The sequence below is a fragment of the Asterias rubens genome, chromosome 5, assembly GCF_902459465.1.
Source record: "Asterias rubens chromosome 5, eAstRub1.3, whole genome shotgun sequence".
Taxonomy (NCBI): domain Eukaryota; kingdom Metazoa; phylum Echinodermata; class Asteroidea; order Forcipulatida; family Asteriidae; genus Asterias; species Asterias rubens.
In genome coordinates, this window is record NC_047066.1 from 10,871,387 (window position 1) to 10,895,463 (window position 24,077).

Consider the following 24,077-nt stretch of genomic DNA (forward strand, 5'->3'; position numbering starts at 1 on the left):
CCAGTTGCGTATGTAAAAGAAAACGACGAGAACTTGGGTCTATATTTTCAGACTAAAATAAGCTAGAAATGATTCTACTGTCTACTGCAGTCAATTAATCATAACAATTCATCATGAAGTTTAAACTCCTTTCCTTTTTAGTGCCTTTTCTGGTCCTTCGGAGTGGTACATGCCGATCCACTGGCGCACCAAGTCAGGCCTGTTCATCTCTGACGCCAAGCCATCCTGGATCCTCACAGCCAAGCAATACAAGTCCGTACCAACTAGAGCTGGTTTCTGGCAACACCTATGCTGCGGGGGGAACAGTAACAGGTTGGTGTTTTGATTTTGATTTTTTTAAAACAATTATACTGATGTTTTAAACAGTGCTGTAAAAAAAAAAATCCAAGCCATTCGGGGAATGGGAGAAATCCACACTAACTATACTCGGGTTAGATTCGAACCCATTATTCCGGTGAAGATTTCGGGCTGTTGAGGTTGAGTGTTTAAATAATTGCCGTTGTCAGATGCAATTGTGTCCGCCATGCAATACTGTCCGCTCCGGACACTTTTGCATATGCAATCGTGTCCGGGGCTATGCAAAAACCGTCCGGTGGACATGTACATGACCGTATTTTATGATTGCAGCGAATACCCAACGGCCGAACATTTCCCATGGCATTCATGACATGCACTTAGCTTGTAAACAATTGGCGAACGTGTTCCGTCGACCAAGGGCGTTTAATTTACTGCAAGGACGATTTTTTGCACGGGGCGGACACAACTGCATATGTAATTGTGTCCGGGTGGACACAACTGCATTATGCAGTAGCGTCCGGGCGGACACGATTGCATATGCAAAACCGTCCGGCGAACATTATTGCATATGCAATAATGTCCTCCGGGTAGTATTGCATAGAGGACATAATTGCATGCGACACCGTATCAAACAAAAACATACCATAATTTTCCAGGGGTTGGTAATAGGTGAAGACTGAAATCCTACTTTTTTGATCGGAGGGATGGCACAATAACCATTCGCCTTTCGTCACTCGCCTTTTCTGACAGTTGTCTATGCGGTCATAATAGTTAAAGTCAACTGGAATTTTTTTTCTTTAAAAATTTGAGTTATGTTAATGAACAATACATTTTTTTTTTTAAATTGTTGTATGGATTTGTATGTTGAAAAAATAGATGAAGTTGTATGGGGGTGACTCCGCCTACCCCTTGTGTGACGTCAATCGAGGCAGACTTTGGCTCGATCGAACATCGACATCGAACACACGTACGTGCAAGAACATGCAAGTCCTAGTCGTGAATTTGTATGTTTCGAAAAAAAGGTTTATTTCTTGCATTTTTCCGGCAATGTCGATCAGGTGTGTTGCTGCTGGTGTTGCTGCTGGAGGCAGCAAAACAACTAAAGATGGGGTCCGTTTGCAAAGTGGTCCGGTCCGACGTCTTTTCCAGCGCTGTGTAGCAAACACTTAGAGCCGTCGTGCTTCAAATATCGCGCCTCGGTTGACGTCACGAACAGCGCCCTCTCGGTCGGGCCTACTTTTAAATTTGTTAATAAAATGGAAACTACATTTTTAAAACCTTAGTTATCTGTTGATTTATATTCTACTTATCAAAACACATATTTTAGGGTAAAAGCTTTATTTTGACAAAATACCACTTCCAGGTGACTTTAAAGGTGTTTGAGGTAAAAACAAAATGTATTACGTATAGCCTACAATTCATTTATTGCGAATTTATGTGTAAGTAAGAATAGCTAAATGAGCTATGAACATCTGAACGAAATAATTAAATGGGACATTTAGCTATTACAAGAAATTCATAATTATGGCTCGTATAATTTAAGTCATAGGTTGTGCAAGGTCATAACTATAAACCGTACGAAGTCTTCAAAAAGACTTGTACGAAGTAGGCCATGTAATATTTGTTTTAAATAATTATTCCTTGTAATGCGATCAAAATAACTCAGACGGAGCATTTTGTTATTGTGCCTTTTAGTAGTACCCCGTACTGCGGTTGGAAATTGTTTAATGTCTTTTATCGGGCAATTTTTATCCATATTTAATTTTTACCTTGTTTGCCACATAATTGAGCTGCCAGTTTTGTTTACATATAAAAATGAATGAATGAATGTCAATTGAATGAATGAAAGGTAGACAGATGTTATCCAGACAAAAACAAAAATTTAATACACATTCAATTAAGGAATACCGGAGTTGCTGTGTGAACAAACATTTCTTTGTAATGTATCTTCACTTTAGTTCGTCTTAGCGCCAACCCTAGCACGACCACCTTCAAGGGCGTCATCATGCAGGCCCGACAGGTCCTTGATGGTTCTGTCGTGGGTTCTTGGCAGCTATCAGGCAGCGATTATCAGCACCTTGCATGCCCAGGAGATACCGATGGTCAAGGGACTATCACACACACAGACGGACAGCTCGTCAAGACACTGCCGGTAACATTCACTTGGAATGCTCCAGTTCAGCTAGTTGGTGATCTGGAATTTCAGTAAGTATGCTATAATTTGAAGACGACCAGAACACACAATCGTCATGTTGCAGGGACACAATATATTGAGATTAGAAGCACACAACCTTTTTGAAAAGAGAAAAGCCTTGTTCAGCAGAAATTAAATGAAGTTTACACTGTTGTGGCTGGTGCCCCACTCAATTTTTTGCTTAGCAAATAAATTTGTCAAAAAGTATTTTCTGATTAACTACTATTAGAAATTGGGCACTGTTCTAAAAACCAGTACAATTAACCCCAAAACAGGTTTATGTGAATAGGCTACCCTGGCCCAATTTTATGGCTCTGCTGACAGCGAAATTCTGTGGCACCGGTGTCTATAGATGGGCTGTCACGCGCAGAGTTCCACGGTTAGCAGTCAACAAATTTGGCATCACTAGTACAGACAAGAATCCAATTTTTCTAAAAGCGTGGTTGAAACACAAGAAAAACTGACTGGGTAAATTTGTAAACGATTTTGGGGGTTAAACAGCCGGCGCTTTATCATCTGAACTATCTAGAACTTTGTTGGAGGTCTCCCTGTTTTTAGATATGACCTTATTTAGAAGAAGAAGAAAAAAAGAGTTGGTATGTTATATTGTCAAATATTTCAGACGGACATTTGTTTTTGGGATTTTGACGCAATAATAACACGGTGGGTTACAAAGCTATGCCAGTGTGTCAAAGATTATTAAAAAACCCAGTTTAATGTCGCTGCTTTGTAACATAGCTCATCAGCCCCTTCACGTGATTCTATGGACCATAAGCGGATAATTTCTCAGGGAATCAATGCCCTGAAATTGGGCACTGAATTGTACATTATTTTTTTCTGCAGGTTTTCGGTTGTCCAGGAATACGTAACGTATTGGACAAATATGAAGTCCTCCATCGGTAAGTTCGTTCTCTTCAGTCATGGTTTTATTTAGCCCACTTTATGCATATTTGTCTTTAGAGCATGTACTACCACTATATGTGTGGTCAGGTTGGCATAGTTGGGATATCTTGCTTAACCTGTCACCTCTGTGACGCCGGTTCAAATCCCACCGGGTGCACTACGTGGATTGGGTTTTCAGTCCCTACAACTCACTGTATGGGTTTTCCCTTCACTGGAATTATTATTCTCTGTGGTTTTCCTTCCACATCCTAAACTGAAAGTTCCTTCCCTGTCTTCTCTCCATCAGGTTCTTGGCTAAACCATATAAGAATTATAGTGTTCTTTTCCTCCATGCAAGTACAGCAAATAAGTTAGTATTTTTTGACAGTCTTTGGCTTCACAGCCAAAATTAATCAAATGAAATTGAGTGAAGTGCGCCCTCCGTCTTACTTTGACCTTTTGCAAAGTTCATATTTTTGCGTATTTACTTCAACAACACATGGACCTTTCTCTTTGCCATATAGCTTTGAGCAAGATGAGCATTCTTATTTCCTTTATGTATCATTTTTTCTATTTTCTGGGATCCACGGCTCTGAACACTGTTAACTTGTGAGATATAATGTCTGTGAGCATTGTTTTAGGCCCTATGTTAAAATCAATTTTTTTTTATCAGAGAGAAACATTGTAATTATCAGGGGGTAAACAATGAGTTTGGTTTTGTAAACTTGTACATTGTGTGGACATTAAATACCCCTCTAGGTTTGTGGCAACCTCAGAAACATTTCCACCTTTTTGCACCTAGGTGAGTTTTATTCTTGCTCTGGGAATGTTCACATAATACAACTTTGTTGCAGATTCCGGTTAAGTCCTTGTTGCACTTTATGTTTTTCCCTTTACATCCATAACTGTGTTGTGACATTTGTATCACGTGCTATTGGAAGGAGGATTAAAGCCATTGGACACTTTTGGTGAACAGTATTATCCAAGGCTAACACTTCGTGTACCACAACTTATATATAAAATAACAAACCTGTGAAAATTTAGTTTCAATCGGTCCTCGGAGTCGGGAGAAAATAACGGGAAAACCCACCCTTGTTTCCCCACGTTTCGCCGTTTCATGAATTGTGTTTAAAATAAATCCGTAATTCTCGCTATCGAGAATTTATACTGATTTATTGTTTTCTCAAAAATTAAAGCATTTCATGGAATGTTATTTCAAGATAAGTCTTTCACCATTACCTTCTGTAAACCCTGTAAATTGTTTGTAAATCTGTGAACTTTTAATTTTTTTTCTGTACCGAAAGTGTATAAGGGCTTTAACACCATCTTAAGTGCGGAAGACAAATTTCTTTCTTATTTTTTAAAACAAGTAACCCAAATAAAACCCATAAGTAAACGTAAATATAGTTTGAGTACGAACTATTTATAACTTTATGAGAACATTCTTTCAAGTTTTTTTTTCAAATGTAATCTAAGATGTAAGATGAATCAAGTGACATCGTTTTCAATGTTACATCTTCAAGAACATTTTTTGCTTCTTTCTTGTGCTTCATATCTTCAACATCCCTTTGCAATCCTGATCCATATCAAAATGGGTGATTGTGTTTTGATGGACTGTTTGGCTTCGAATATCAATGCGATGAACGCTAATTACTGGACATACCTGTCAACGTAAGTAATTCCCAAACATACAAACTAGATCTTTTGGTATAGATAATATGGCAGATTAGTAGGATATAATCTTACCACCTGTTTGGACAGAGGAAAAATTACCTACGATTTTCATCAGACCCTCCTCCTTCCTCACAAAGCAAAAACAATGTGTAAAGGTTTATAGACACTAAAACACAGTATTTTTTGGAGAAAAAGAAAACTGGAAAAAAATTGCAATACTTTTTTTATTTTTATTTTATTTTATGTATTGCTGCCCCAGATTTACCAGTTTTCAGGTCTAAATTTAATGTGTACAATTCCCTTAGTCCCTATTTTCAAGGGATTCAACACCACCAGTAGTATCTTGTCCACCTGACTTTAGATCTGAGGTTCCAATAGGTACTTCTTTCAAGCCAGAGACCTGGACTCTACCAACAGTAACTGGATAACTCTGGAAGCTTCTTTTTCGTATCAAGCACCCACGATCCTAATGACGTTTTCCTAGGATTGTTGAAGGCAATGATTCCTAACTTGTACACCTTAAAAAAGGCTGACAAGTGTCATGTGTGCGTTACTATAGTTAACTCCCCAGCTGTTAATTAACTATATAGTCTATATTTGACCCTATGCCTTTACCAAGTTGCAGGGATGGAGGGTCTGGTATTCCTTTGTTTATAAAAATATTTCATGCTGTACTCACTAGCTGATTCCCAAGTTAAGGAAAATCTTCCTCAAGTTGCGCTCTCCACAAAAAAATATTTCACAAATGTTTACCATCAATTTCACAATTAACTAGACATTAGGTGTTTGTGAACAAACACAAAGCTGTTCCGTGTTATTTTGCTTGGATTATGTGCTAAAATGACCAAGGAGTCTATAACTGAAAACAAGTTTGAAAATGTTGAATAGTGTCTTGAGTTGTCGTGCCACTTCCGGTTGACCCGGAAGTAGAGGTCGACATGGGGTCACGGTAACCTAAGGCTAATCTCCAATGCCAAGGAGTCTCTAACTGAAAAAAGTTTGAAAAATCGATATTGTCCCACTTCGGTTGACCCGGAAGTAGAGGTCAACTTGAGGTCACAGTTTTTTAAAATTAATCTCCAATCCCCAAGGAGTCTTAAACTACAGTCTAAAAATGGGCCGTTTACTTCTTGAGATATGGTCCCACTTCCGGTTGACCCGGAAGTAGAGGTCAACTTGAGGTCACGGTTTTGTAAAATTAATCTCCAATCCCCAAGGAGTCTTTAACTACACAAAGTCTAAAAAACGGCAGTTTACTTCTTGAGATATGGTGCTACAAAGATTTCCCAATTAAATATGCAAATATGGGTCACGTGGGTAATTAATTACGATTTTTAACACTTTTGGGGGTCGGTGGTTTGATGTTTGATCTAGTACGATTTGATTTCACAGAACTCTTAACCACCAAACTCTGCGCTTATGATCACCATTTTCCGCTTACAAACATCATCGTGTCATGCATGCACACATGTTATGTTGGGCTAACAATTGAGACAAAGAAAAGGCAACACTATCCATATAAAGATAAGAATCTAACTTAAATATTGCAAAAAGAAATATTCTTTTTAGTTTTGGGGGATAACAAAAATATTATTCCCGTGGCGGATTCGAACTCGAACATGTCTGGGATGTACGCGCGACTGTTGACCACTAGGCTATGAGGGCCATTGCAATAAGAAAGGGTTTACATGTATATATTATATCAACAAAGGGGATTATGATCCGGCGAAATAATTCTCGTGTCATGATTTTGCGAACATTGTCACTAAATATGAACTGCTAACGCCTTTAACTATAAAGTAGGGTTGAAATGTAGTATTAGATGCCTTTAGGTTTTTTTTACGAGGACGTCGTCGTCGTCAAAAACCCCTATTCAATTACGCACGTTCGTCCACGGAGGTCGCCACCTCTGAGTCTAAATTTGACATTTTTTCACTAATTTCTCAAAAACTACAACACCACAGCAAGTAATATTTTAAGGGAAGCTTTCAACTGTCATTATCTTCAAACTGTTGAAGTTTAGTGTAATTCTGTGGACACCATGGTATGTCGTCGTCGTAAAAAAACCCTACTTATGTACGCACGTTCGTTAAACGAAAACCCTACACATTCGTGTGCAAAGTATATTGGTCCAGAACTCGGTTAGGAAACGAATAAAAAGACACTTCGCTGTGGTCCAGAACGTAAGTAGAAAAACAAGAAAAGGAGACTTGAGTAGACTCCTCTCAAGAAGTCACAACTCATGATAGGTACATACTGAATTGCATTTACCATGGAGAATGTTTAACAATAACATGGAAGCGACTGCATCCAGTTATATTCAAATGCGTAGACTCATCTCAAGACGTCACAACTCATGATAGGTACATACTGTATGACATTTACCAAAGAGAATATTTAACAATAACATGGAGCGACTGCATCCAGTTATATTCAAATGAAGATTACGTGGTTAATTAATTAAACTTTTAATTTTTTTTTACATTTAGAGTAAAGCTTAAGTTCTAAGCTACAATTTGGTATAATAAAATCACTCTTTCGTATAATGGTTTAGGAGATTAGGCTTAAAGAAAACATGTGTACAAATGCAATGGGGTTTTGGCGAGAAACAAAGAATAATACGAATAACTAGACATCAAGTGTTTGTGAACAAACACAGAGCTGTTCCTTTTTAATTTCCAAGGTTCAAGGGGTCTATAATTGAAAAGAAACTGAAGATCGGTTGCATGGTTCTTGAGATATGGTCCCACTTCCGGTTGACCCGGAAGTAAAGGTCAATTTGGGGTCAAGGTAATCCAAGTTCAATCTTTAGAGCTCAAAGGGTCTATAACTGAAAAGAACTTGAGCATTGGTTGTGCAGTTCTTGAAATAAGGTCCCACTTCCGGTTGACCCGGAAATAAAGGTCAACATGGGGTCATACCTAACCGATGCGATTGTCCAATGCCAAAGGAGCCCATAACTGAAAAAAGTCTGAAAATCGGTTGGGTTGTTTTTGAGATAAGGTCCAACTTCCGGTTGACCCGGAAATAAAGGTCAACATGGGGTCTCAGTTTTCAAAGTTAATATTTAATGCCTAAGTAGTCTATAACTAAAAAAAGTTTGAAAATCGGTTGTGTAGTTCTTGAGAAATGGTCCCACTTCCGGTTGACCCAAAAGAAGAGGTCAAAATGGGGTCACGGATTTTCCCCAACAAAATTTAATGCCTTAGGAATCTATAACTAAAGAAAAAAATTAAATCGGTTGTGTAACTCTTCAGATTTGGTCCCACTTCCGGTTGACCCGGAAGTAGAGGTCAAATCGGGGTCACGGTTACCCGAGGCAATTCTTCTATGCCTAATGAGTCTAATACTGAAAAAAACTTTGAAATCGGCCGTAAACTTCTTGAGATATAGTGCTGCAAAGAAAAACTCATTAAAGCTTCTAATTAGCATAAATTAACATGTGATGACGTCACAGTCTTAAAATTGTATTTTTCGTACTAATAAATTTCGTACTAAAAATAAGGTACACGATGGTATGCAACTTACCCCAATGCAATGCCTTTTGCAAAATGTCAATTTTGTATTGCATTAACCGTGGAGAAGCTATTGCAATGCGTTGAAAGTGACTGCATCGAGTTTATGAGGTACTACGTTGTACCCATGATGCCAAGATTTTTAATTAATTGTTAATTATAGACGTACTTTGATTGATTTTAATGGACTAAAACATCTCTTATTAGAATCAGTTACTCCAATCCCCAAGGAGTCTATATCTACAAACAGTCTGTTAAACGGCCGTGTACTTCTTGAGATATGGTGCTACAAAGATTTCCCAATTAAATATGCAAATATGGGTCACGTGGTTAATTAATTACGAATTTAAAAAAAAAATGGTCCGTGGTTCGATGTTTGATCTAGTACAAGTTGATTTCACAGAACTCTTAACCACCAAACTCTGCGCTTATGATCACCATTTTTCGCTTACTGTGTTTTTAAACATCATATCATGTCATGCATGCACACAGGTTATGTTGGGCTTACCATTGAGAAAAAGAAAAGACAACACTATCGATATAAAGATAAGAATCAAACTTAAATATTACAAACAGAAATATATGTTTAGTTTTGGGGGATAAAAAAAATAAAAACATTTGGACGGAGAGTTGAACTCGCAACTGTCAGATGTGTAGTCGCGACTGATGACCACTAGGCTAGAAGGGCACGATGCAAAAATGGTGGGTTATTACATGTGTGCATCAACAGAGGGGATTATGATTCAGCGAAATAATTCTCGTTTCATGATTTTGCGACCATTGTCACTAAATTTGAACTGCTTAAAACGCCTAAAACTATTAAGTAGGGTTGAAATGTAGTATTAGATGCCTTCAGGAGTTTTTGACGACGACGTCGACGTCGTCCACAACCCCTATCTAATTACGCACGTTCGTTTGAACAAAAACCCATGCACAGAGTAATGGGCCCAGAACCCGGTTAGAAAAACAAGGACAGATTTAACGCACGTTCTAACGAGAATCCCAAACCTCCGTACGTTGTGCGTGTACAGAGTAATGTGTCCAGAACGCGGGTAGGAAACAAAATAGTATAGACTCCTCTCAAGAAGTCAACAACTCATAGAGGTACATACTGTGTTGTATTACCAAAGAGAATATTTCACAATAACATGAAAGTGACTGCATCAAGTTTACAAATTAAAAATTCAAATGAAGACCACGTGGTTAATTAATTAAGAATGTTAACACTCTTTTGTTACAGTAAAGCTTATGTTCTAAGCTTCAATTTGATATATGATTTAACTCTTTTGTCCTTATACTTTAGGAGACGGGGCCTAAACAAAAACGTTGTACAAACGCTATGGGGTTTTAGGCGGAAACAAAGAATAATAAAATAATAATAATAAAAATAATAAAAATCTCGACGAAAACAATAGCTGTTCCGACTGGATCGGAACAGCTAATAATAATAATAAAAATAATAAAAATCTCGACGAAAACAATACCTGTTCCGACGGTAGGTCGGAACAGCTAAAAATAATAAAAATCTCGACGAAAACAATACCTGTTCCGACGGTAGGTCGGAACAGCTAGTTATTTCCTGTCATGTAGGCCCATCTACACGTGGACACTTTTGATCAGTATATTATGCTTGTATGATTTCCATGTCACCAAGAAATATTGCTTTACAGTGACAAGCCCAACACCGCCTTGTCTTTCAAGCCCATGTCTGAATGGGGCAACATGTTTTAAAAACTGGAACCAGTAGCTATGTCTGTACATGCGCTACAGGCTTTACTGGAACAAACTGTGATCAAAGTAAGCCATCTACTAACTCCCAAAACATGCTCTGTGATCCTTTGACATAAATAATTTGGCTGACGAGGAAGATATCTCACAACTTTCTTTGAAGGAGGTTGACCCATATGATCATCATGAGTTATCCTAACTTCCTTTAAAAGTTTGGAGCGAAGAAAAAAGAAATTCATAAAGATTAAAGACACTGTAACGAAATAGTGTTTGTGCAGTAGTATCACATTAAACATTTCATTTTATTCTCCTTGAAAACAACGTCTTGGGGACCAAATTAGCAACACTATTTCAAGATGAAATTGAAATTACACAAATGTTTAAAGGCAGTGGACTCTATTGGTAATAAACTCAAAATAAATATTAGCATAAAACCTTACTTGGTAACGAGTAATGGGGAGAGGTTGATAGTTTTTTTCAGGTATGGAGTGAGACTAAATTTGTTACCCAGACTAACCGGTCTTTAGGTTTAAAATAAATGTGTGAAACTCAATTTTTCTCAGATTCATTTGATTCAACACCACCAGTGGTAACCTGTCCAGCTGACGTTAGTTCTGATGTTCCAAATGGTACTTTTAGCAAGCAAGAGTCATGGACTCTACCGACAGTAACTGACAACTCTGGAAGCTTCTTCTTGGTATCAAGCACGTACAATCCTAACGACTTTTTCCCTGTTGGTGAAACCACAATAATGTACACATACAGAGATGCTTCCAACAACATCAATACCTGCAGTTTTACTATTACGATTGTTGAAGGTAAAGTCTTTTGATAAAACTGCTCTTAACAAGAATCTTACATCTTAGCAGTCTCTGACTGATTCCTTTTTCAATGACAGTTTTGCAATCCTTATGTCAACACAACGTTTTAAAACTATTATACTATTATTGAACCTTTATCCAAATCCTAATGCATGAGTATAATTCCAAAAGCTTTTTACACTTAAGCTGATTCTTTTGAAAGACTTTCAGGACGCTTGGTGGCAGTAGACTTACACAGTAAAATCCATTGGTCTTGGTAATGTGCGCATGCTCATGAACCATGTAAATAATGAATTTTACCTGGTAAGTCCGCTGCAACCTAGCGCCACATAGTCTCCCATTGGTTCAAGGAGCATCTTCTGGAAGTTGAGATTTCCCAAACTGAGATAGTCATGAATGGATATCATCATAAGTGACTTTAGTTCTAAGTATAAAAACATTTGTTTCCTTAAGTCTAAGCTAGGACACAATTGTAGCTGATACCTTCATCCCGTGTTGTTGTCTGTTTGACTTTTATGCCACTAAGAAACTGTCGTGTTTTTATTACTTTACAGTAACAAGCCCAACACCTCCTTGTCTTTCAAACCCATGTCTGAATGGGGCAACATGTTGGACTGGAACTAATAGCTATTTCTGTCAATGTGCTGCAGGCTTTACTGGAACAAACTGTGATCAAGGTAAGCAAAATAACTCTAAAAACATGCACTGTGATCCTTTGGCAAAAATAATTTGGCTGATGAGGAAGATATCTCATCAACCTTTTTGAAGGACGTTTAAGCATATGATCATCGGGTCTTATCCCATCATCCTTCGAAAGTTTGGATCGAAGAAAGAGGCAAATAAGAAAGATTATAGACACTCTAATGAAGTCGTGTTTGTATAGCAGTATAACTTGAATAATATCACTTCCTTCTAAATGGTTTATTACTTGATATTTTAAATAAAAAGTCGCATCCCCTCAAGATGTAAACTTGGGTGTTAATACTTTTGAATGGCATCTTGAACAAAGATGTTGACAAACATGGGAGACCATTAGTGCTAGATAGCTCAGTTGGTGGTGGTCACAAGGTAAATTTCAACAGGCGTACACTTTCCACTGTTCAACTAGAATAAAAGAAAATTGTTGCCTGACACACTAAAGAAAATTTTTAATGTTAAAATGAACTGCAAATAATTTTATATAATGTTATTATGCTGATCTTCCTCACCACAGGGGCCTGTGTGCAGTCGTCAGTCGTTACAAGCAGTGGAAACCTGACTTTCCCACAGACTAGAAGCGGACAAACAGCCCAGACTGCTGAGAATTGCTCGTCGGACACATTCAGGGGTAAGTGTTTAAACAATACTTTGTTTTATAGTAAACAAGATTGCGAAAAACGGCTCCCTCTGAAGTAACGTAGTTTTCGAGAAAGAAGTAATCATCCACGAATTTAATTTTGAGACCTCAGAATTAGATTTTGAGGTCTCGAAATCAAGCATCTGAAAGCACACAACTCCGTGTGACAAGTGTGTTTTTTTTCCTATTTTATCTCGCAACTTTGACGACCATTTGAGCTCAAATTTTCACAGGTTTGTTGGTATACACCGAGTGAGAGTACTGGTCTTTGACAGTATTACCAATGTCTTTAAACGGGATGATTACACCATTTTTAAAAGTTTTGAATCTTGCGGGGTACTTGCATGTTATTTGTTTGTTTGTTCAGCTGGGATGCCCCTGGCAACAAGAGAATGTGTCGGAGATCTGATGACTGAGGCAGAGTGGCTTGAACCAGTCATCACTGATTGTTCCGAAGGTGGAGATGTTAATAATCTTCTTGATGGCTTGGCTAATGTAAGTCATTGTTGTTATTTTTTATTTTATACAAATATAACTTTATATTTAACTTTATATATAACTTTGTATATCTGTGTTTATTCGTTTAAATGTAAAGAATTGTTAATAATGGCATGGTTTTTCGACCTTTAACTCTTTTAGTGCCCTCTTCTGTTTATGTTTTGAACCTAAAGTGTCCATTTTTTAAAGGTTTTTCTCAAGCTTCTGTATCAATTCTCACCAAACAAGTAGTTTCTAGCTGATTTGTTTTGTCTTGGTACATCCTAAAGCCTATAGTATTTCCTGTACTATAACATGCCTGACGTTGGTCGTAAATGCATAAAATGTTTTAGTTCATGAAAAAAATGTTTCTTGGAAAGAGGTCATTTATCACTAAACTAATAAAATACTCCAGCAAAACACTTCAGCTGAAGCCTTTTTATTATGCATCTGAAAACAAACGCATTGTGTAACAAGATTGTTTTTTTTCCATTCATTATTCTCTCGTTTTTTTATTATTTGTTATATGTTGGGATACACCAAGTGAGAATACTGGTCGTTGACAACTACCAATAGTGTCCAGTGCCTTTAATAAACCTCTGTTCTTCCCCATGCAGGTGGAAGTCACTCCTGAGAATGTTGATGAGATAGTTAAAGAGACGGTCAGTCTGTCGTTAAATTACTCTAGTATCGATGAGACTGGCATACAGGCAATCGCTGAAATCTTGAACAATATCGTCATGGTTGAAACGGCCTCGATGAACGCTTCACCTGAGGTATACCGATAGGGCCAAGTTTCATTAAGCCCGTAAAGCACAAAAACTTAAGCACAAAATTGTCCGCTCAGCGAAAATAGGGTACCAGCCAGAGCACCACACAGTTACCACTGTTGCAACTGGTACCCCACTCATTTCTTGCGTAGCCAAGGATTTTGCTAAGCAGAGTTTTCTGATGAACAGCTTTATTGACGTGGGCTCTTGCTCTGCATTTCTTTTTGTACCTGACTCGGCTTGATTTATCTTTACCCGTTTTTTCCCATCTGCATTATTGAGCGAAGGTTGCTTCGCCTTTGCATTGTCGATCTTGGGTTATGGCAAATATTTAACTAATTCATGGTGAACAAAAGCCATATTTTCTCAAAAGAGAAAATAATTTCTCTCAAAATGTTATGACAATATTGTTGTCTTGACTTTGTTTAGTTGTGGTTTCACTGTGGTTTCATTGATGTTGACCCCCCAAACAAAAAATAATACTAAATAAAAATAAATACATAAATAAGTAGATAAGTAGTAATACTAATAGTATAAATGATAGTTTAAAAACCAAATGCAGATTTTTCAAAGGTTTTTGAAATGAAATAAGTGCTTTAAATAATAATTATAAGTACAAAATGGTAAATAAACAAAATCACAGATAAAGATAGCAAAGTTTTTCTTTTTTTAGATTTCTTTAACAGATGTGCCCTTTGCAAAGTGAAAATGGCCTTGCCCTCTAAACCAGGAATTTCCAGACTTGTATGTAACACTCAAAATACTATTTTGTGTGGCTTTATTATTATTGTTAATTCTGATTTAATGTACACCACAGATTGCAGCAGACATTATTGAGGTTGTAAGCAATGTCCAGGAAGTAGACCAGGAGATGTTTGACAATCTTGGCAATGACACCTCGCCTTCTCTCATCATACAAGCCCCGGAAACCTACATCACCGCGCTACAGATGAGTGGCAACCCAGCCAACATCACTGAAATACAGGATAACATCGCCGTCATGGCAGTCGTCATACCCCAGCAATCCCTCCAAACTGGACTGGGGTTTGCCTCCATCACTCAGGGATCCGGGCTGGGGTCTCTGAAGACGGAGGACATCTCAATTTATTATGAGCCCAACAGCATCCCAGTTGCTGAGGTCACATCGTCAATCTTGGTGCCTGCTGCAGTATTAGACTACGTAACGCCAGGTACGTGTTTTACTGGTCTAAAAAAACAAATTGCTGGCGGTGTAAGCACTCTATGTAATCCACCATAAAAATAAACTGACGAACATGTACCAGTTTGAGATCTATTGCCCTTCTGGGTCACGAGAATAAAAAAGAGGAAAACTGATAACACATTTTGCATGACAACAATTTAAAAAAAGAAGGGGGGGGGGGGAAACCTCTCACTGATTAACTCTAAACGGTGAAATTAGTTTCAATTATTTCTCATAAAGTATGCCATTCCAGACAAAAATATTTCAAGGGATTTGTTCTACTATCATCACCTGTGAATAGTGTTTTACAGTGTTTTATGTAAATCCGTTTAACCAATTTTGTCATGTTCCTTCGATAAATCCTGATTGCCATGGTTTTCCCCCTTTAGGTGGTTTCCCTCCAACATTTAAAAATGAGCATTTCTTTTTAATTCCTGATCATCAAGTTGTTAGTGCTAGTTATTGTGCTGTGGGATGTGCAATATATAAATAAAATATTGTTTTAGCTACCAGGCAATCTCGTTGGTGTAGTTGGTTTGACACTGCTCTAGAATTGCAAAGGTATTGGGTTCGAATCCCACTCAAGTAATATTCCTGTGATTTGTTTTCACAGAGCTTTGTTAAGTACTGAGTATACAGTGCTAACAAACATCGGTGTATAGACCCATTGCACAATGCGCAAGTGGGGGTCAAAAACGTTCACTAAAGGATGGTTCAGTGTTTACGCAACAATGCGCGTGTAAACACGTGTGCCATCTGTTTGTGCTTGTTTTGACCCCCATGCGCGTGCAAAGGCGGTTCGCGTTGTGCAATGAGTCTTTATTGGTAAAAAAATAAAATAAAAATATTATTTGTTGATTTGTTCACGATGTCCAGGCGAGACAGTACCCATCAGCTTCTTCCTGTATCAGACCAGCAAGCTCTTCCGTTCCCCCTCATTACAGGAGGCAGAGGACCCGGCAAAGTTATTCCGTCGTGCTGTCGGCAGTCACGTCATTGCTGCCACCGTTGAGGGAGTCAATATTAAGAATATGTCAATGGATCAGCCTGTCGTCAGTGCATTCCTCCACCTCAATGTAAGACATCCCTCGCAGTTATTTTGGGCTAATCAAAGACAAGTTGGCTAGAGCAGGATTTGAACGAAGGATCTCGTAAATGAAATTCTAGTTCAAAGTTGGATTTGAACCTGTGTCCATGGAGATTTTTTGGGTTGAACAAAACAGTTACTAGAGTAGGATTTGTACCGACAACCTCTGGATTAACGTGCAAGTGCTCTACCAACTGATATCTTACCCACTTTGGGTGGTCTCCCTATGCTGTCAATATCTTTATTCGGGGATGACACAGGTTCGGGGATGGGTAACTAAATACCATGATTGTATCACTGATTGGTGTCATTGTCTAGCATCAAATTCAAGTTCTGGTGGTTAAAGTCATCGGAGTGTGGGTTCGGGCCCGGGTCGTGAAACTTGTGTCATTGAGCAAGATACTTTACTATAATCGCTTATCTAATTCACCCACGGGTATAAATGGGTACTGTTGTGATATGGGATTCCTAAAGTGGTATTAAAGAATAAATACCTTGGTCTGGATTTAGGAAAGCAGCCATCGTTTAACGCCTTAATTGCTTCCTAGAATCATATCACTTCTGGTACCTGCGAGGGTAGAGGTTGGTTTCGAATAACAAATTAAAAAAAAATTGGAGCAGGACGTCAATGATGTATGCTATACTAGGGAGATGAGGAAGATTACAGAAAAATTATAGGCCCAAATGACCGGTAGTCGATTTCACGAAATGCTAGTATTAATCATATCTAGAGTAAGGATAAGCTAAAACTGAGGATAAATCTTAAGGATTACATGGTTCAGTGCAAGGCTGGGACCAAGTCCTAAAGATTAAAGGTTTAATACATTCTTGCTAAATGTGTTATTTTTATAAAAACAAATTTACTTCTTGCTATACCATGCCCTTGCACTGTGTAACCCTCAGGTCAGTGACCCCGATGAGATGACCAATGGGTCCCAGTGCGTCTTCTGGGATTTCTCGTTGAACGATGGTTTTGGAGATTGGTCAAGCGAGGGCTGCAGTAAAGCCCTAGTCAACAACACCAGGACGGTGTGTCACTGTAACCACTTGACGAGCTTTGCTGTGATTGTGGTAAGGACATTGCTCAAAAACATTGCTCAAAAACTACAGTTTTAATTTGAGGTCACGGAATCAAGCATCTGAATGCACACAACTTTGTATGACGAGGGTGTTTTTCCTTTTATTATTATCTCGCAACTTCAACGTCTAAAAGATACACAAAGAGGGTGTTTTTTCGTTATTATTATCTCGCAACTTCAACGTCTAAAAGATACACAAAGTGAGAAGACTGGTCTTTGACAATTACCAATAGTGTCCAGTGTCTTTAATTTGGTGCTGCCGAGTGAGAGTTACCAACTACACTTGTTGTTATTGATGTCCTTTCTGCGATTGTTTTTCTAGGATATCTATGGCAACCAGGAGAATGTTGTTTTAAGTATCATCAGTAAAATAGGATGCGCTGTGTCTGTCATTGCCCTCGTCATTACCATCATCACGTACCTCTACATCAAGTAAGTTGCATCCTCTCATATAAAAGACTGTTTATTAAGTCTGGTGCCTTTTCACACTTTAAACTATTCAGCCCTTTCAGATTAAAAAACAAAAATCTTTTCTGTTCCACTTTTATCTCCCAGGAAACTTCGCAACAAGCGCCCTCAGAAGATCTTGATCTGCTTCTCCTTCTCCCTTTTGGGGCTTTACCTCGTCTTCCTGACCGGTATCGAAGCTACGAAGCCTGCAGTAGGGTGTACCATCGTGGCGGTGTTAATTCATTTCTTCACTCTAGCTTCAGTTGCCTGGATGGCCGTAGAAGCCACCAATATGTATCTTCTCTTTGTGAAAGTACTCAACGCCAATGTGTCACACTTCATGCTGATAGCGTCCGTCACTGCCTGGGGTAAACATTATGGTTAAAGCCAGTGGACACTATTGGTAAATGTCAAAGACCAGTCTTCTCACTCGCTGTATCTCAATATATTCATAAATAACAAACCTGTGAAAAATTGAGCTCGATTGGTCGTCGGAGTTGCGAGATAACTATGAAAGAAAAAAACACCCTTGTCACACGAAGTTGTGTGCTTTCAGATGCTCGATTTCGAGACCTCAAATTCTAAACTTGAGGTCTCGAAATCAAATTCGTGGAAAATTACTTCTTTCTCAAAAACTACTCCGCTTCAGAGGGAGCCGTTTCTCACAATATTTTATACTACCAACCTCTCCCCATTACTCGTTACCAAGTAAGGTTTTATTCCAATAATTACTTTGAGTAATAACCAATAGTGTCCAATGCCTTTATAAGAGTTATGGTATTCGCAGACTTATGTATGTGTCCTATAAGCAAAATACCTAACAACAGCAGAAGTAAAAGCAGCAGCATGGAGCAGCACAACAGCCACTACTAACAGCAGCAAGGAACAGCAAAAAGCATCAAGCAACGGGAGCTGCAGAACATTATTATTACTCTAATAATCGTTGCGGTACCCGCTGCCCAAAACATAGGATTCGAACTGCCTCGAGCTACCGGGTAACCTCGGTAGTCTAGTTGGTAAGACACTGCTCTAGTATTGCAGTGGTAAGACACTGCTCTAGAATTGCAAGGGTCGTGGGTTCGAATCCCACCCGAGTAACAGTTTTTTTTCTCACAGGACTCGGGAAAGCTCTGAGTATACGGTGCTAACACACACATCGGTGTATGGGTAACAAAAAAACAAAATTAATATTCCTTTTTTCCCCGATGCAAATAACATGTCTTATAACATTATTGTTGCAATATATTGATGGTTTATTAAAACCAACATTGTATTTTATATAACACCCAAGCAGATCCTTGCCATTTGATTGGAGGATTGTCCGTCACGTGATAGCAAATAAAAGTACCATTGCACGCTGAGTCACTCACCGTGCTTTTTCGTTCCATCCGAAAAGTACCATTGCACGCGCAGCGTGCAATGGTACTTTTCGGATGGAACGAAAAAGCTGAGTAAAAACATCACTGCGTGCTCGTGTCTTTGGTAACGCAGCAGGTGTTACTGCAAGAAGGCATAGTAAAATTACTAGCATTCGGCTTCTACAGTTGAAATTGTTTGTTTTGAAAGTTGTATCTTTCAATCAAAATGACAAAGATCTACTTGGATGTTATATAAAACAAATAATGAATGTTTTTCATTCGTGCAATGGTGCGAATATGTTCATTCGTTGAAATCTGGAATGTTCCATTCAACTCGGCTCCGCCTCGTTGAATAGAACATTCCATCTTTCAACTCATGAACATATTCGCACCATTGCACTCATAAACATTCATTATGTGTATAATATTCCATTCTCTGGTGTTTTCGTTACTGAAGGTTTGCCACTACTGGTTGTAGTCATCATCCTTGCTGTAGACCACACCAATTACGGAACTGCCGATTAGTAAGTTCATGGAAACATTTTAGCATTTTCACCTGTACATGACAGGAGACACTATAAATGGTACAACTTTTTGAATTGAAATGAATTGAGCTTCGCATGCGCACCTCAGCAGTTTTTCCAATAGTTGTAAAAAAATAATTACGCAGTGCAAAATTTCCCCGACCTGTTGAGATCTCTTCACTGGCTGCCAGTACGAGAAAAAATCAAATACAAAATCCTTCTGTATGTTCTCAAAAGTCTTCATGGTCAAGCACCAAAATACCTTATGTAAAGTGCATCCTCTACAATACTGGTCAATCTGAAGACCGTGAAGGCGCTGCTCTGCATAGTCACTTGCTTGGTTGTTTCTCGCTCTTACAAGAGAAGCGGTCTTTGCTTCGGTCTTCTTTCCTCCAGAGTGCAACTGATATTTTTCTTATGCTATGTTTTCTACTTTTCAAAGTTTTGTTCATGTGAGGTGTTGTGTTAATTGTAGAGCGCCATATAATGTTTACTATAGGTTTTCCCGGCCAATTTCAGCAAAAAAAATCATTCAATTATTAACATGCACTCAAATTCACGCATTTTTCCCTTATCCTCTCAAACTAGGATTTATTTTTAGCTTTTAATGCATTCAGTTCTGTTTTCGTGCACACGTTCAGCTTCGCTTCAGTCATTCTACTTTATTTATATGTATTCAAGATTACACTTTGACTATTGTTAAGTTGAATTTGTACTACCTTTTTACAATTGATGCATTCAAATTAAGACTCACCGAAGCGAACATGATTTTGCTGCTAGTTTGAGTTTCCTTTTTCATTTATGTTCAACGAATTTCAACTTCTTTGCATTCAAACTAAAGATGAGTTAGGCCCCCTATGGCTTTATGAGTTAAACTGGGAATTACCTCCTTTTTCTTAATTGATTTTTTTTTCTTCCTTCGCTTTGTTACCCTTAAAGTTATGTACCAACCACGGGCACCCATTGTTCGTTCAAAACAGTTGGGCTTAAAAGTCAAACCAGTGTAAAAATTAGTTTTCCCTGAAATTATCTGAGAGCCTTTTTTTTTTTATATAGGCAGCAAAAAATTAGTATAAGCCAGACTCATAGCTGACACTACCGCTTCTCATCAAATAATCTGAGGGTGAAAATAAAGCGATTTGTAACAAAGCGATTTGCAACTTCTTAAGGAGATTTTCATTGAAAATCATTACAATGAGGGTAATGTAAAGTCACACTTTCCGTGTTTGTTAACATTTTGGGTGCGTTCGTTTAGCTTCCTGGGTCGACCCCGGTGTGGGGCGGTTTTTTTCCCAGGACGAGTGTGTGCAGATTATTACCCACGTTCGTCCTGGTAAAAAAAAAACCGCGACGCACCGGGGTCGACCCAGGGGAGCTACACGATCGCACCCTTTCATACCAACTATAGGTCACGTGACGTACGGAGCGCAATCGGTCTATTGGGTTACCAAATTGAAGCTTTGTGGTTGGAAACAAAAGAGAGACCAACATCAATTTGAAATTTATTTTCACCAATGTTTGGATCAAAACAAATCCATCTTTTTGTTTATTTACAGTTGCTTCCTAAAGCCCGGCAACGCGTTTTACTTTGGCCAGATCCTCATCATTGGGTTTGTACTGCTGTTCAACTTCATCATCTTCACTCTGGTCATGCGCAGGTTGACATGTGCCCGCAAGGGCCTCAGCTCTACCTCGGACAGGGGAAATCGGGATGAGACACTGCGACGTCTCCAGAATGCTGTGATCATCTCGGTCCTCCTTGGTCTGACCTGGGTCTTCGGACTCTTGTCTCTCATCGAGACGGCCAACTTTGTCTTCCAGATCTTGTTCTGCATCTTCAATTCCCTCCAGGGGTTAATGATCTTCATCTTGTTCTGTCTGAGACAGCAGGAGATTTGCAAAGCTTGGAAGGCTTTCTTTAAATGCGGAGACGATCGCCAAGCCAAGTACAGTAACACAGCAGGCGCCACAAGCAGAGGCAATACAGATACTAAAACCAAAAGTACCATACCACTGACCAATCAAAGCACTAATAGCACCAGTTAAATACTACAAAACAGTGGTCAGGAGCTTTTTCTGGTAGGTGGTCAGGAGCTTTTTCTGGTAGGTGATTTGTATTGCTACCCCCTTCTGCCTCCGTGGTTCTGTTGTGTACTATGTGCCTTATCAATGACTTCTTTATACGGCTGTTTTATTAATCACATTTATGTAGATATTACAACAATATTATTGGAAGCCTTAGGTGATATGTTTACATCAAAACACATGAGGCCAGCAGTCATTAAAAGAGATGAGCTAGAGTAATAGTAACCGTAACGTTTATTACAATGCTGCCTTACAAAAGAAATAAGACAATAACGTACATTTATGTCGAAACAAGAAGAAGAGGAAGCAATATACGATAGTATATGGTAAATACGCATCATCACGTGACCCTTCTCGTGGTGACATGAAAGGCGACTTTTCTAGGATGAACGTGAGGTTATTAACAGTGCCCACGTTCGTCCTTGAAAAAATAAAATACGCCATTTGGATGAGCCCACGGGGGTCGACCCAGGGAAGCTAATCGAATGCACCCATACGTGTAGTTAAACATAGTTAAATACTTGCAGGGAAGTACTTGTTTGGTTGCAACGCCCCCCCCCCCCCATGACTCGTTGTCTGCACATGTTGACAAACCCTTTCCATTGGTATGAGTAATTGTTTTGCAATCTCAGTTGTTCACATGGCTAGGTATTGCCTGGGTTATTTTAAAATGATTTGATTGCCGAATTATGTAGTTGTTATAATTTGGTTTCATCTTTCAATAATTTTGTACACAAAGACACAAAGGATGCTGGCAGTTTTATCCTGCCCCTTCCAATAAAATCACAGACCCTACTGATGAACACCCCGAGTGTGTATGGTATGGTCCAGCTTTGGATACCATGGCATATGACCAGTGTCCTCGATGTGGTAAGGACAATGTCAATAACATCTGATATAACAGCATGTCCTGCGACGGCCTTACTACTGGGTTTTAAGACAGGGACTCCGGAAAGTTCTGGTCAACAGACTGGAATATTTTAGAGGGTTTTATCGAAAATATTATAAATTATTTATGAGCATAGGAAATATGGAAATATTATGTCGACATCGTGTGATTATACGAGGACCATTTTAGGGTTTTTTCTCGGTATAAACATACTACTTGTGTGGTTCAAATAACTACGCAGACTTTTTATAATTCAGCTAGATTGAACTATGTACCACTTTTTGTTTTGCTCAGCAAAGTGCTATGTGGTTCAAATGTTACGCATTGACTTTTTATAATTTTACCAGATTGAACTGTGCACCACTTTTTGTTTTGCTTAGCAAAGTGCTATGTGGTTCAAATGTTACGCATTGACTTTTTATAATTTAACCAGATTGAACTGTACACCACTTTTTGTTTTGCTTAGCAAAGTGCTATGTGGTTCAAATGTTACGCATAGACTTTTATAATTCAGCCAGATTGAACTGTGCACCACTTTTTTGTTTGCTTAGCAAAGTGCTATGTGGTTCAAATGTTACGCATTGACTTTTTATAATTTAACCAGATTGAACTGTGCACCACTTTTTGTTTTGCTTAGCAAAGTGCTATGTGGTGCAAATGTTACGCAGACGCTTTATAATTCAGCTAGATTGAACTGTGTACCACTTTTTTTTGCTTAGCAAAGTGCTATGTGATTCAAATTTTACGCAGACTTTTTATAATTCAGCTAGATTGAACTGTGTACCACTTTTTGTTTTGCTTAGCAAAGTGTTATGTGGTTAAAATGTTACGCATACTTTTTATAATTCAGCTAGATTGAACTGTGCACCACTTTTTGTTTTGCTTAGCAAACTGCTATGTGGTTCAAATGTTACGCAGACTTTTTATAATTCAGCTAGATTGAACTGTGCACCACTTTTGTTTTGCTTAGCAAAGTGCTATGTCACGTTGGTGATGAATCTTAGTGCTTTTTGAAATCGAGCCCCTGCTAAGCTAAGCAGGTGTAATTAAGCTAATAAAATGGAAATTTGTGTAAAACAAGTGCCTGGAGACAATAGTTAAAATGTGTGCAGTAGTTTCAAACTGCTTTTGTTTTCAATTTTTAATAGGATAATAGTTTTATTAATTTGTAATATATTTATTTAATCTCGTTGTAAAGCCAATGATTCTAGGAAAGGCGAACTTAATCCCAAAACTATTCAAGTTATGCAATTGAAAGAAGACAAACAAGGATTTGAGAGGATTTGAGAAGTGAGAGGACCCCCCCCCCCCCCGAGAACGAATCCTGGGAAACCCGACGCAATAGCGCGGAGACTAAAAAAAAAAAAAAAAATCTCCGGCCAGATTCGCAGCTTCGAAAATCTTGCATCCAGTGAGGTGCTATCGAAAGCACCTTTTGGATGCGAGATTTTCACAGATTTTCACACAGTACAAATACTAATAAACTATGATACACATTACCTGTATGGTGATAGGGGTTCACTGCCCTCTACCGGCTAAAAACAAGGGTAGATCGTGTACAACAGAATACAATTGTCTTTTACTGTACTATGTGGCACTGAGTTTGACCATGGTTTGACACAAACAAATTACATTCTTCTTATTACTAGCTGCTCTGATAAAAGTATTTTCCCATGAGTGCAAGCAATTGTTTGATAACAATAGACAATT

General features: G+C 38.5%; 1 protein-coding gene across 2 annotated transcripts; it reads left to right on the forward strand.

Annotated features, from left to right (window-relative positions):
• Positions 1-23,332, forward strand: LOC117290709 (hyalin-like). 2 transcript variants are annotated; one of them, XM_033772241.1, is made up of 15 exons: positions 1-312; positions 2,256-2,502; positions 3,335-3,390; positions 10,854-11,108; positions 11,666-11,788; positions 12,325-12,438; positions 12,815-12,942; positions 13,542-13,700; positions 14,512-14,884; positions 15,772-15,971; positions 16,886-17,053; positions 17,384-17,493; positions 17,617-17,879; positions 19,327-19,393; positions 20,950-23,332. In XM_033772241.1, the coding sequence occupies exons 1-15, from the start codon at positions 114-116 to the stop codon at positions 21,437-21,439; spliced, it is 2,952 nt and encodes a 983-aa protein (XP_033628132.1). In that variant the 5' UTR covers positions 1-113; the 3' UTR covers positions 21,440-23,332. The 2 variants fall into 2 exon arrangements, with proteins under 2 accessions (XP_033628132.1, XP_033628133.1); XM_033772242.1 differs by lacking the exon at positions 19,327-19,393 and having other exon boundaries at positions 20,950-21,032.
• The last annotated feature ends 745 nt before the right edge of the window (positions 23,333-24,077 follow it).

Excerpts from the sequence above, each read along its gene's own strand:
- LOC117290709 (XM_033772241.1), top strand. The coding sequence starts at position 114 with ATGAAGTTTAAACTCCTTTCCTTTTTAGTGCCTTTTCTGGTCCTTCGG. Across the intron at positions 13,701-14,511 it reads CGATGAACGCTTCACCTGAG|ATTGCAGCAGACATTATTGA; the intron begins GTATACCGATAG and ends TGTACACCACAG. Across the intron at positions 14,885-15,771 it reads ATTAGACTACGTAACGCCAG|GCGAGACAGTACCCATCAGC; the intron begins GTACGTGTTTTA and ends CACGATGTCCAG.